The sequence below is a fragment of the Podarcis erhardii genome, assembly GCF_964252035.2.
Source record: "Podarcis erhardii genome assembly, chromosome: 3".
Lineage (NCBI taxonomy): Eukaryota > Metazoa > Chordata > Lepidosauria > Squamata > Lacertidae > Podarcis > Podarcis erhardii.
The window spans coordinates 58,512,586-58,525,252 of record NC_138507.1 but is presented as its reverse complement, the minus strand read 5'-3'; the positions used below and the strand labels follow the sequence as shown (position 1 = coordinate 58,525,252).

Here is a 12,667-nt window from a genome sequence, read left to right as displayed (position 1 = left end):
GGCTGCCTCCTCAGCCGCCGCCACCGCCTCCGGCTTCCCCTGGCAGCGCGGCGGAAGTCTCGCAAGAGAGGGGCTGCCTGCCCACCCGCCACCACCCATCTCCTCATGACGTGCCCCTGAGGGGGAAAAGGGAGAGACGGACTTGTGGCAGCTTGTGTGCGCGCTCTCTCTCGAGGTGGAGGACCCCGAGGCGCTGCTTCCCTCCCGAGCCAGGCAAGCATGAAACCCGGGAAATTTAAGGGACATCATCAGTCCGGGACAGCAGCGGGAAACGGCGCTGGGATAAGGGAGTTTTCTGCCAAATAAGGGACAGTTGACAGCTATGGATGCAGTGATACACTTTTTATTTCATCAAATATCTCTCTATTCATGGGCTCTGTGTTCTGTGATAGCTCAGTTGTAGCCCTTTCTTATAATCAAGGTATTATGTGAAATTGCTATTACACTGCAGTGAATATTCTCTGCAGTCGAATGCTGTCTACACATTTATTTTATTTAGGCACCATAACCACCCTAAAAACGTAAGCAATATGTTTTAGACTTTAAAAAATGGGGAAAATGCAGTCCTGGGGAGCAATGTGCTAAATTTGGAATTCCTTTTCAGTGAGGTGAGGAAAAATTGTATGGTACTTGCGGATAAGCGGGGCATATGTATCTGTGATTTTGAAAAACTATTTGACTGAAGTTGATAGCAAATTATACCTTGATTTTAAACAGAATGTTAAACTACATCCATGTGATGCAACTGAATTAAAGAATTCCAGATTTTAGAACAGGATGAAGTACAATCACAAGAGTCATGCCGGGTCAGGCCAAGGGTCCATCTCATCCAGTAACCTCTTATCATATATGCCTGTAGAAAGCACATATGCAGAACTGGAGCTCAGCACCATTGTCCTCACTTCTGATTTCTACCAGCTGATATTCATAGGCATATTGCCTTTAACAGTGGAGGTGTAACAAAGCCATTGATAGCCTTATCCTCCATGACGTTTGTTACTAATGAGTAAAATAAAATGAGATGACAGATAATGGTACTGCTCATGCCTTCTGCTTCAATGTGATAACTGTAAACATTCAATTTCAGTGACTTAAGCATAGTTTTATTTGACTTTACATGACCAGTTTAGTAATTGCAGGCTGTATCACTAGGGACTAAGAGTTTCCATTAAAAGGGGAACACTAATAAAACAACACTTAGATAAGCACAAAAAAATCATTATAAAGAAGCAGAGTATTAGGAGTGCCAAAGTGAGCGCACATTAAAAGAACCTGTATAATTGTCATAGCTAAGGTGCTAACAATGGCAGTGTGCAAGTACTTATGTTAACCACTCTGTGCAACCTAGATAAATGTTGATCCAATGTGGTTAAAAAGAGCCAACTGGAAAGTTTCCATACTGTGCAGTTCTCCATATCAGATTGATGTCAGATTATTTCATTTTTATTCTCTAGGGTAGATTGTTTAACAAACAGACAAAAGCTGTTTTAGCAAACATATGTTTTGTTTTGTCTAAATTACATAATTAGATTTCCTCTCCTTTTTGTTAAAAACAATAAACACATTTATTTCATTAAAAATTCAACCCACCAAGATAGTTTACAAGATAATGAAGCACAAAAATTTCCAACCCCCCCCCCCAAAACCCCCAAGAAGTATTGTGATAGAATTTGCTCACTAACCTTGTGTGGTCACTGGGGCGCACAGCCAAAAGGCGCGTCATCATTTGGGGGCATGGCCAGTGGGTGGGATACTGTACCACTTCTCACATGTTGTAAGCTGTGAAGGAATCCATGTGCATAATCCTAGTAAAGGGTGTGCTTCTAGGGGAGACAAATTTAATCTGCAAAAGTTCGAACAAAAATTCCCTGAACAATTAGGCTCCATACATATGGGGGTGTTCAGTACACTTCTTTGGAGAGGTTTGGTTATAAAAGACTTTGCTGGTCAACAAAACTATCTACCAATTGAAGTTTTGAGGCTCCATGAGAGAAGGAGTGGCCTAAGCAGCTCACATCACCAAGTTGGGGGGGGGTGACCTCAACATAGCTCCCTCTATATAGTTGAATATGAGTAGAGAAGTAGAGTAGAGTAGAGTAGAGTAGAGTAGAGTAGAGTAGAGTAGAGTAGAGTAGAGACTACCACAGAAGGGGACCTGAGCCAGATAGCTTATCCAAAAAGAGCCACAGGCATAAGGAGCAATACTCCAATTCCTAAACCAACAGGGATTCACACAGTACTTAGTGATTTTAATACCTAGCTTGCAACCCATTGCAGATCCGTTTAAAAGTTATTGTTTATTTTGAAACCCAGGTTGATGTCTCACCTCTTTATTGTAGGATTCTGACGGCAAGTAAATATTCCTGAAAGTGCTTCTTCACGTAGGATGATAAATAGATGGAAACTTTGAAATATTTTAACTACAAATCATGTTGAAAAGCAAATTTGCCTATTATATATAAATGTAACCTATTCAGAATTATAGAGGGCAAGTTCACAGTCGGCTGCAAGGTTCTGTGAAAATTATTACTTTGCAACTAGCTTTCATTGCCTCAAGTAATAGGATCAAATAATTCATGAGCTCATCTGTGATAGTATTTTCTCAACAGGTGATCACTCAGTTATAATATGATGTAGTAGTGCTACATCCAAGTGCTATCTTGGATATGGCAGTGGGACTCTGAACCTACTGTGGATGTGATCTTTTCCCAAAAGGCCCACTCCCAGAGGTTTTCAACCTTTTGAGTCCACAGCTACCTTGACCAACTAGATTCTTTCTGTGGCATCCCTGTGGGGCTCAGGAGCCCAGTTATGTCACCCCTTGCCTGCCTACAAATGTTTAAAACTTGGGCTGCCTGATCCTGTGTTCTACTGTGTGGGAAGATTGAAAGTCTAAGCACACATACTAGCATGTTCTACTGAACTTAGTTGGAACATACGTACTACTGAGTTAAACAGCAAAGCTTTTTGGAACACATTAATTTCATGTCCAAAACAAGATCAGGTAATTCAGAACACTAAAATCCTTTGTGTGTGCGCGCACATGTGTGTTTTGGGGGTCAGATAGAAGATTCCAAAAACACACCGTGTTTTTGGTTAGCTCAGTTTAAATATCTGAGCAATAGGTTTCAGAACCAAGCTGCTTCATTCTATTTTCCAATTTGGGAATGGTAGTAAATGTGGTAAGCTGTCTCACAACGTTTGAGATCTCTTGTCCATGGCCAGCATAAGACGACACCTATGTGGCCCCCATCAATAAAGCCCTTTCCTTGGAGCATCTGCTAAACCATATGCCCTGGCTCTAGGTTCAGTAGTTGATAACGGAACCACTAATGAGCCTATCCATCATTGTTGAGCCTTGGCACCAACACATCATTTGGCTTGAGCAAAGAGGTTTAACCTGCCTTTGCAGTTCCGTGTGTGTGTGTGTGTGTGTTTTGCCACACAGATCTTGGTGCTACCTTTGACTTTGGTGGATCTGAAATGAGGAGTGTTATCACCCATGGTTAAAATGTGGGGGTTTTTAAAGCATGACTGGTAATCCTGTCAGTAATCAGTCAGTAATGGCTTTAGGTGCTGGCTAAATGCCTCCTTAGTTGGCAAGCCAAAGCTGGAAGAGGGTGCCATGGTTTCACCCTTTGAGAGGCTCATCAGCATTAATGCAGCATGATGCCTTTCTTCTCCCAGCCACAGGAAAATGTCATTCCTAGTGGAGTTGCAGATAATTAAAGCAACTGGCTGAAAATAGCAATTGAAGGATAGAAAAAGAGAACGACGAATTTGAGTTCAGTTTGTTGCAACTACAACTCATGACTTTTCTCTGAGATTAGGGAATATTGTGTACATTTAGATGTTTCTGCTTTCTGTTCTGGACATCATGAGGATTAGGGTGCTTCTGTTGTGGAGGATATTGCCTTTCCCCACCATGTAAGCCACAGTATCTTTATAAAAAGCAGTGTCTTCAAGGTGATGGTGCATTCATGGTTGCAAATGCTGTTTGGAATGTAGCTGGCTGCCATCTTGGGCATCTGTTGTATATTTAGAGTTTGACTGATTGGTGTGGCACAACTTCAACCCTTTTTGCATTATCATAGCAACAGGCCTAACTTTCAGATGTTCCTGCCATTTGTTTAACCTATTTATTCAAGATTGTGGATTCTCAGCAACTTTGGAAGCTGAGTGTTCCCCTATCTTTGTCTGGCTTTAAAAGTGGGTGGCTGAAAGGAACAAGAAATGTATTGTTTCTTTCTCCCTCTCCCTGGCCTACCATACTTATATGTTGCAGAAAGTCAACAGCAAGGGGATGTCTGTGAATGGCGTGCTCGCAAGTGCCATGTTTGGGATCCTCGGATTACACATTGCCAAGGCTGCTGGGGTGGGGTGGGGAGGAGAGATAATAAATCATGAGAACAAATGAAAGGAGCAATTACATTGGGGCAAGAGCATATTAGTAATTATAGAATTATTTTATAAGCATTTGGAAGATAAGTAGAGTAGAACAATTTGGCATATTCAACCCATAAAGGATTCACAGAATTGGGAAAACTTGCTCAGTGCTAGCAAGCAGGCAGGCAGACAGGCAGACAGACAAACAGTCAAACAGTCAAACAGTCAAACAAACAAACAAAAACATGCTTTTAAAAAAGAAGTAGCCTGCTAAATGGAAATGAAAATGATAGTGTGCGGGGGGGGGGGGGGAATGCCACATATTCACCTTAAAGGAAGAATACACTTCAGCTGAAGAGTTACATCCACCAAAATGACTGTTTTAAAAGTCTTATTTTTGAAAGACAAAATGCAATAGAGAACATTGTGAAGTTGATGCAATTGTAATATTGAAAAACAGTCTGAGGGTAGAATTTTACATCTATGGTGGATATTCCACTGGTGCAAGTATTTCAGCTAGCCAGATGGAACGATCCCCCCTCTACTTCTCCCGCTGTCCTGGGGCTTCTCCTGACCCCCTCCCTTGAGCCAATTTCAAGGTATACAGGGGGAGGAGAGAGGGGAGGCTCCATGGCACAAGCGGAACTCCTTGCACAGGGCTTTGCCGACAGGGCTGGTTGGGTGAATCCCCTTAAGTATTTTTCAGACTAGTTTAGATGGGATACATCAAACTTAAACAAAAAATGGGGGGAAAGGGTAGCTAGATTAGATGGCTTCAGATGTGACCCTAAGCATGAATGTTTGTACCTCTCCAATGCTATATGCTCCTTTTACTTCCTGTCAATTGATAGATCACTGTAGTCTTGTATAACTGTCTTTCATCCCCATGCATTAAGATTTACAAGTGAGAACCTACTCAGATTCTGAATGCCCATAAATCAGCCTGCCTGTGTGATATATGAGAGCTAGCAGTTTGCCAGTGCCCAACCCTAGAAGATTTGGAAGTCAAATACATCTTTGTTTGAGATGAACTTCTTCTTCTTCTTTTTTTTTGGGGGGGGGCAAGGATTTGTGCATGATAGATGAATAGGAGTAATAAAAACTATTGATCTTTGTTTTGGAAGAGTGGAATATCCACACACCCACACCCTAAATTTAGTCTTTGGGCAACTTTGTTCATTACATGTTGAATCTATATACACAGATCTGTAAGATAATGAATGGCCGGTGATTTCCACCCATGTATTTTGCACTAGTGAAGGGCACTGGTCTTCAACAGGTGGGTTGGGACTCACCACTGGGTTATGACCTGATCCATGGCGAGTTGCAACAGCAGCACTGCTAACATACAAATGGAGAGCCAGTGTGGTGTAGTGGTTAAGAGCAGTGGACTTGTAATCTGGTGAACCAGGTTCGATTCCCTGCTCCTCCACATGCAGCTGCTGGGTGACCTTGGGCTAGCCACACTTCTCTGAAGTCACTCAGCCTCACTCAAGGTTGTGGGGGAGGAAGGGAAAGGAGAATGTTAGCCGCTTTGAAACTCCTCAGGGTAGTGATAAAGCGGGATATTAAATCCAAACTCCTCCTCCTCCTCCTCCTCCTCCTCCTCCTCTTCTTATTGGGGAATGGGGGGGGGGCAGTGGAGAATTAAGGAATGGGTTCCCAATGCAAGTTTGTATTAAAGGTGGATCCTGGGTCTGAAAAAGTTGAAGACTCCTGCTGTAGGAAACATGGAGTGGCTGTTGTTTCTCAGTAGATGTGCAAAGCATGAGACCACCCTTCCTTGAGAACACTTCCTGTCTCTCTGTACCTATATCTTTAGGTGCCAGGCGAAAATGTTCCTCTTCAACTAGGCTGTCTGCTGATTAACATTCTATGCCCTTTTAAATGTTTTTGTGGGAGGCGCAGTATGGGTTTGTTTTGTTCATGTTCTTGTTTTTATTAGTGCTGTTTTGCATTTTTATGCTGTGAACTGCCCTGAGATCTTTGGATGAAGGGAGGTATAGAACTTAAATAAATGAATAGATAATCAGATGATAGATAGATAAATGGATAGACAGAGATATCTCCAACGAGAGTAGTCTTTTGTGCCTGTAACTTGTTTACTTTCCCCTTTAAAAAAATTACTCGTGGAAATTACTTTTCTCCCGCTTAACAGGCTGGCAGCTCTGGAGTTTTGAATTCTTCCTGTCTCTTGCCTGCATTGGAGGCAACGCTGCTAACTAAGCCTGTTTTCTACAGCACTTTGCTTAGGCCCTAAGTCGCTACCTTCTTAAATCAATCCTTACTGGATTCCCAGGTGTATTGCTGTTACACAACATTGCTTTTAAAGATTTCTTGCTTCACACCTCTTTACTTCCCCCCTTTACTATAAAGTTAATTCATAAAGATCTCCTTGCCTTTTCCTTTTCTTTCACGACCAGGGTCTTGTAAGCAATTTATGCCTCATCTTGTTCTGTCTCATTGCTGCCCTGCAACTGTGGTGACACATGATTCAGGGGAAATTGCTGCAGGTTCAGTCCCTCCAGACTCAATTCTGCAAATTAGCTAGTGCTTACAGTACATCCAGCATTACATCATTCTTCAGAAGATGTCTCTCTTTATTATAGCTCTTGTAGGAAAGTATCTTTCCAATGTTCTTTTTCTGTGCTCTTGATAGTGTTCCCATAAAAATAGCAGTCTGGCTTTTTACATCCCTCCCCCCTTTGTATCCAGCATGCATACTCTGATCTCTAATAGTAGTGCTTGCAATGTTTTGACCATTGATTTCCTAGTACTTTACAAGTACAGTAGTTTGTTGAGTCTGTCATCATAACATATTGCTCCTGTGAAAGATAAGAGTTCTTTTTATATCAGTTGTTCCAAACAGATACTGCAGTAGGTTAAGCCCAAGCTTAATAAAGTGTCCTTATGATTAACCTAGATGGAATCCAGACCTCAGATACATGCAGTCTGGTTTGCTTCAGGAGAAGCAAGAACTTGCCATGAGCCTTGATCTTGCACATCCCACATCCCTCATCCCATGCCTTCTCTTTTGTATACCACAGAAGATCAAGAACGTCCACTTTCAGTTTTAAGTTAAACACAGTTCCTTGTGGTGCCTGGTCCCAAGTAGCTGTGGTTTGTTTTTACTATAGTTATACTAAAGTATGATGCCATCCTGGTTCTTGACCTACCAGTTGAAAACTAGAGCCTTGGAACTTGTGCACCTCACTCATATGCAACAGTGAGAATCATTTTCCATGTTTACTCTCAAGTAAGCCTCATTGTGTTCAGCTGAACTTACTTCAGCCTTTGAATATGGAGTTGAAAGCCCACATGTTTCTCTTCTGCTTTAATGACACTGCCAAAAGGGGATAGAATCTTGTATATTTTTAGGATTGCTTCAGTACATTTTAAGAAAAAACAGGTGGTAAGATGCTTTTGTTTCCTTTGTTAGTTATATATACATATACTGCATGGTATACATCCAGTTTATTTGAGTAAGCAGTATGAACATGTAACTTCTGACAGTGGGTGCAATCTTTGTTTAAATCTTCTTGACATCAGTGGAATTCAGCCAGCCTAATTGCATACATATGATTGCAACCAAGGCATTAGGAGTCAGTTCATGTTTTCTCCATTGGCACTGAGACAGCTATTGAGGGATGTAAATTCTCATTTATCTATAAATGTGTCGGTGTATTGGCCATAGTACCACCTGCACCAACATGACTTTCCGTTCATGTTGGCTGAATTCCACTGAAGCCAGGAGTTGTATATAGTTTATTTTTATGTTTTTGTTAAAGCAACAACAACAACAACACAAAAAACCTAATCTGTTAATTTAGAGTGCAGGCTTACAGTGCTGAAGATCCTTGTGTCCCGTTTGGAATAATTTATTGGTAATGAATCACCCATTCTGAGTGCATTGCCCTCAGCTTTTGAGGGAAAAGGGCAGGATGTAGATATGATTAATAATGTGAACAGTACTTTTGAATACCGGTACTTGAAAACTTGAGAACTTCAATAAAATATATATAAATATTGGTTTTATAAAATAAAAGGCTTGAGGTTTCTCCAGGGAATGCTTTTCTGATGGGTCATGGTGCTTTCCTTTTTTGCCAGTGATATATAATTGAAGATGCATATTTCTCTAATATAAACTTTGTATATACATGTCACCTGCTTCTGCCTATTATACAGCAGAGAGAAATGTAAGAATGATTAGGTGTGATTTACACTTGGTGGTCTTTCTCATATAAAAATAGTGCTTTAGAGACACTGCTATATAGTAGCACTGGACAAGCAGTGCTGCAACTTCAGTCTTTATACAATTTCATTTCAGGTTTTTCTTGGAACTCCAGTCTAAAATGTGTATGTTTGCATATGAAATCCCTCTTGTCACTCTACATTCCATCTTTTGAAGCCACTGCTGTCATTTAGGTTTGAAGAGAGCCTTCCCTTCTCGGATAAATGTGATCATTTCCCCTGGCTCCTTAGTTTGCAGCTCCTTTTTTGTTTTACCTTATAACAGCAGCAGATGATAAGTTCCTCCTGGTTTGAATTTAATTCTGCCTCACTTAACTAGGTCCTCCATGGGACAATAGCTCAGAGTCACATAAGCATCACTCTGTAGCCTCAGTGGCTGTTATCTGAGTAGATTCTCTCTGGGGACGCCTAAATGCTACTACTGTTGGCCCTATTGCACTACTTCCTAGGGACTTTTATTGTCAGATTCTTCACTGATTACAAGGCTGCAGGACACATCACTGACCATGTATAATGTGTTGTGATTTCTTTCTTCTACCTTCTGCCAGCCTGCGGTTTTGGTTTACAAACTGTGGCGGCTGTTGAGTTCCCATGAACCCTACTGACCACATTCACACAATTGCATCTTTGCCTATAAGGTGTGATATGAATGAGTTCATTGCTTATGTACGCAGCTTCTTCTAGGGGCACCTACATGCTGCAATGTAGAAATCTTCAGTTAAGCAAAGTTTAGAACCAGCTAGGATCTTAGAGCAAGGTCTGGTTTAATGGCATTCTTGGCATTATTAGATGTTGCCTGGTTTAATTGCTTGTGCTGCAAAAGGAAGAAGCAAAGGGGCTCTGTGTGGGGGGCAAAAGGCTTGTTTATCTTGGCTTATTAAGCAAAGAGAAGATTGTCTGCAATGGGGCATTATGCATGGCAATTGCTTCCCTGCATTGTTTTATTTTTTGTAGACCATACAGTACATAACAATTCACAGACAGTAGTCATGAGAACCTTCTTTCCCCCTCTCTTCTTCCTTTTGATATGATTAAATCATGAATGACACAAATTATTTTAAATTAAATTTTAATGTTTTGCTATTTCACAACTTGACTACAAACCTATGGCTGTCCAAAGTGCAGCTCCCATCAGCTTTATCCAGGGTTGATGGGAATTACAGTCCAGCAGCATCTGAAGGGCTTCAGTTGCCCTGTCTCTGGTTTACCCTGTGGACAGCATACATTTGCATTGTTAAATGCCCAGGTACAAATGTCAGGGAATCTTGACTGGATGAGGCTGTTTTGTAAAGTGTGGGAACTGTTCAGAGTTGTATATGCAGAGTTCATTCATTTTGCACCTCTTTAAAAATGCTCAAATAGTCAAGTAGTCACAGATGCAGCACTGTATACCTATGATAGTGGGTAATTTACCAATGTTGGTAAGCTAACAATGTCCAAAGGGCCACAGGTTCACCATTCCCATCCTAGAGGTTGTCTGCAGGGCTTTAAGGGGGCATTCTTTAATGCTTTATCAGAAATCTTGCACAGAATGTTTGGTTCGATATCCAAATCTGGTTAGTATTGATTAAGTACAGGCCGTTGCGAGAGGTAATATTCGCTTGTTTGCTTACTATATGATAGCATGTGTTTTGTCATACCAGACATGGGGAAGAGAGACAAGAGATTATTGTTTCTGGCTGCAGTTGGGGGGGGGAATGGAGTTCTCCATACTTTAGAAGTTGACAGTTCTTCAGAATTCTGCCATGGTTCTCTGCTTTCAAAATATATTGCAAGAAGGTTCAGTTTTCCAAGACTTGAAATATGAGCAACTTACCATGGGTTGAATCTATCAGTCTCATTGTGTGAGCAGAACAGCTTCTGCTCATGCAGTGGTATTTTTTCTCCCTCTCCTCCCCATCCCCTGTGCCCTCAGCACCCTAAAGCTCTGGAGGGTTGGGAGAAACTAGAAAGCAGATTTTGAGCATTGGAGTGGGAGGGGAGGAGAATTCATCGCACAAGCAGAAGTTGTTCACTGGAGACAACCCCATGTGTTTATATTGTCGTTGTGTATTTCCTTTTCTGATATACTTCACTTGTGGATCTTAAGCATCAGGATACCCAGTACAAAGCTGCCATCTATTTTTGACAACATTTCATGGTCTCTACTAACACGAAGCCATTCACAGTAGTGGATGGGGTGCAGTGTTCAGAGTGCAAAGAGAATATTGGCCAAGCTGCCTATAGTACCTTTTCCTTCCTCACATAACGCCTCTCTCATAAAGATGGGCACCTTGCTAAGGTTCCATATTCCCTTTCATTACTTGCCAAGTTGCTTGTTTTGTGATCCTACCAGTCAGATGCTGTTTTAATCACCCAGTCTTTTTGTGTCGATTTCCTTTTGTTCCAGAGACGAAATGGAGAAGACATTCCTGTGGCCCTAACTAAAAACATAAATCACAGACGATTTGCTGCTACCTTTAAACTTCAGGAAGTGACAAAAACAGATCAGGATTTATATCGCTGTGTTACTCAGTCTGAGAGGGGATCTGGAGTCTCCAACTTTGCTCAGCTTATTGTTCGAGGTAATTTTTTTTCTTCCTGATTGCTGACATCAGATGTTTTAAAAATAACAATGTGTTTATCTTGATAATACCTTGAACTCAAGTGATATAGAAAGGAGAAGCCAATTGGATGTTGCTGGAATCCTCATGGAATAAAACAAATGTGGCTGGTTTCTATTTGGAAAACCACAGATTATCTAAATGATATTTAATGACATAAAAATGTTTAAATATTTATTCCATGGAGTTTGCTTTGTTTTTACACCAATAGAGATGAAAACCTGACTTAAATGTTCCCATTCATTATTATTTTTCTATAGCCTTACTGTACTTAATATTGTTATGTGTACAGAAATCTCTGAGTGGTGAGAGACATCATAGTTTCCAGCACTTATCCTAGGTTTGGTTCCCCTGGAATGAAGGTCACAGGACCCTGTGGTGCTTTATCACAAATTGTGCAAAGAATATAGGACGTTTCTTTTTGTACTAAAGCTGTGCATGTGCACAATACATTCAAGGTCCATCCTTTTCGCAAGGATTCTGAGAAATGTAGTTTATTATGACAAAGCTGCAATCTCCAAACTATAATTTCCAGGATTCTTTGGGGAGGGTTGTGTGCTTTAAATAGGTTTCAACTGTATGGTGTGTATCTCAGTTCTAGATCAAAGTTAAGGAAATAAAATTTGTCTCCCATTGAGGAATGCTGACATTTTCAAAGTCATCATTTCGTTTTTATTTCAAGTTCTTATATTTTGTACTATTTTATATACGCTGCTTAGAGGTTTTGTTTGATTAAGTGGTCTATAAATTTGGTCAAAACAAAATGAAAAATAAATATATTTTCAACAACTCATTGAGTTCTACCTAAGATCTTAGATTTAGGTAGGCAGCTGTGTTGGTCTGACGCAGTTGAAATACATTTTTTTTAAAAAATGTCCAGTAGCACCTTAGAGACCAACTCAGTTTGTTCTGGGTATATGCTTTTATGTGCATGCACACTTCTTCAGATACACTGAAACATATGTCACCAGACCCTTATATATTCTTCTGTTTCAGTGTATCTGAAGAAGTGTACATGCACACAAAAGCTTACACCCAGAACAAACTTAGTTGGTCTCTAAGGTGCTACTGGACTATTTATTGATTTATTTATTTATTTAGACTAAGATCTTAGAGTTATCGGATGCATCAGCTTAAAGCTTGAGTACATAGAGTTCCTTGCTTCCCGCTATATTTGAAAAGCAATATGCAGTAGTAATGCTTCCTTGTTTGTCTGGATAACCACCAAATAAACCTCGTTAGTCAAAAACATACCCTGGGGGATAAGCTACCCTGGTGTTAAAACTCTGCTGAAAATTAACTATAGTGACAGGTCCTATATCTCGATGGCACTTTAAAGCTGACATCCTGCTACATGGATACAAAAGATGGTAATTTTAAAGGAAATTTTTGGGCCACTGATACGAATTGCCTTTAATAAGAGCTGG

General features: G+C 40.6%; 1 protein-coding gene across 14 annotated transcripts in view; it reads left to right on the top strand.

The window, feature by feature from the left end:
- Positions 1-12,667, top strand: part of PTPRK (protein tyrosine phosphatase receptor type K) — a 341,149-nt gene that overhangs the window by 174,296 nt on the left and 154,186 nt on the right. For all 14 annotated transcript variants that reach the window (XM_081856114.1, XM_081856122.1, XM_081856118.1 and 11 more), the window contains exon 6: positions 11,027-11,201. In XM_081856114.1, the coding sequence (XP_081712240.1) occupies positions 11,027-11,201 (175 nt within the window). The remainder of the gene's footprint in view (positions 1-11,026; positions 11,202-12,667) is intronic.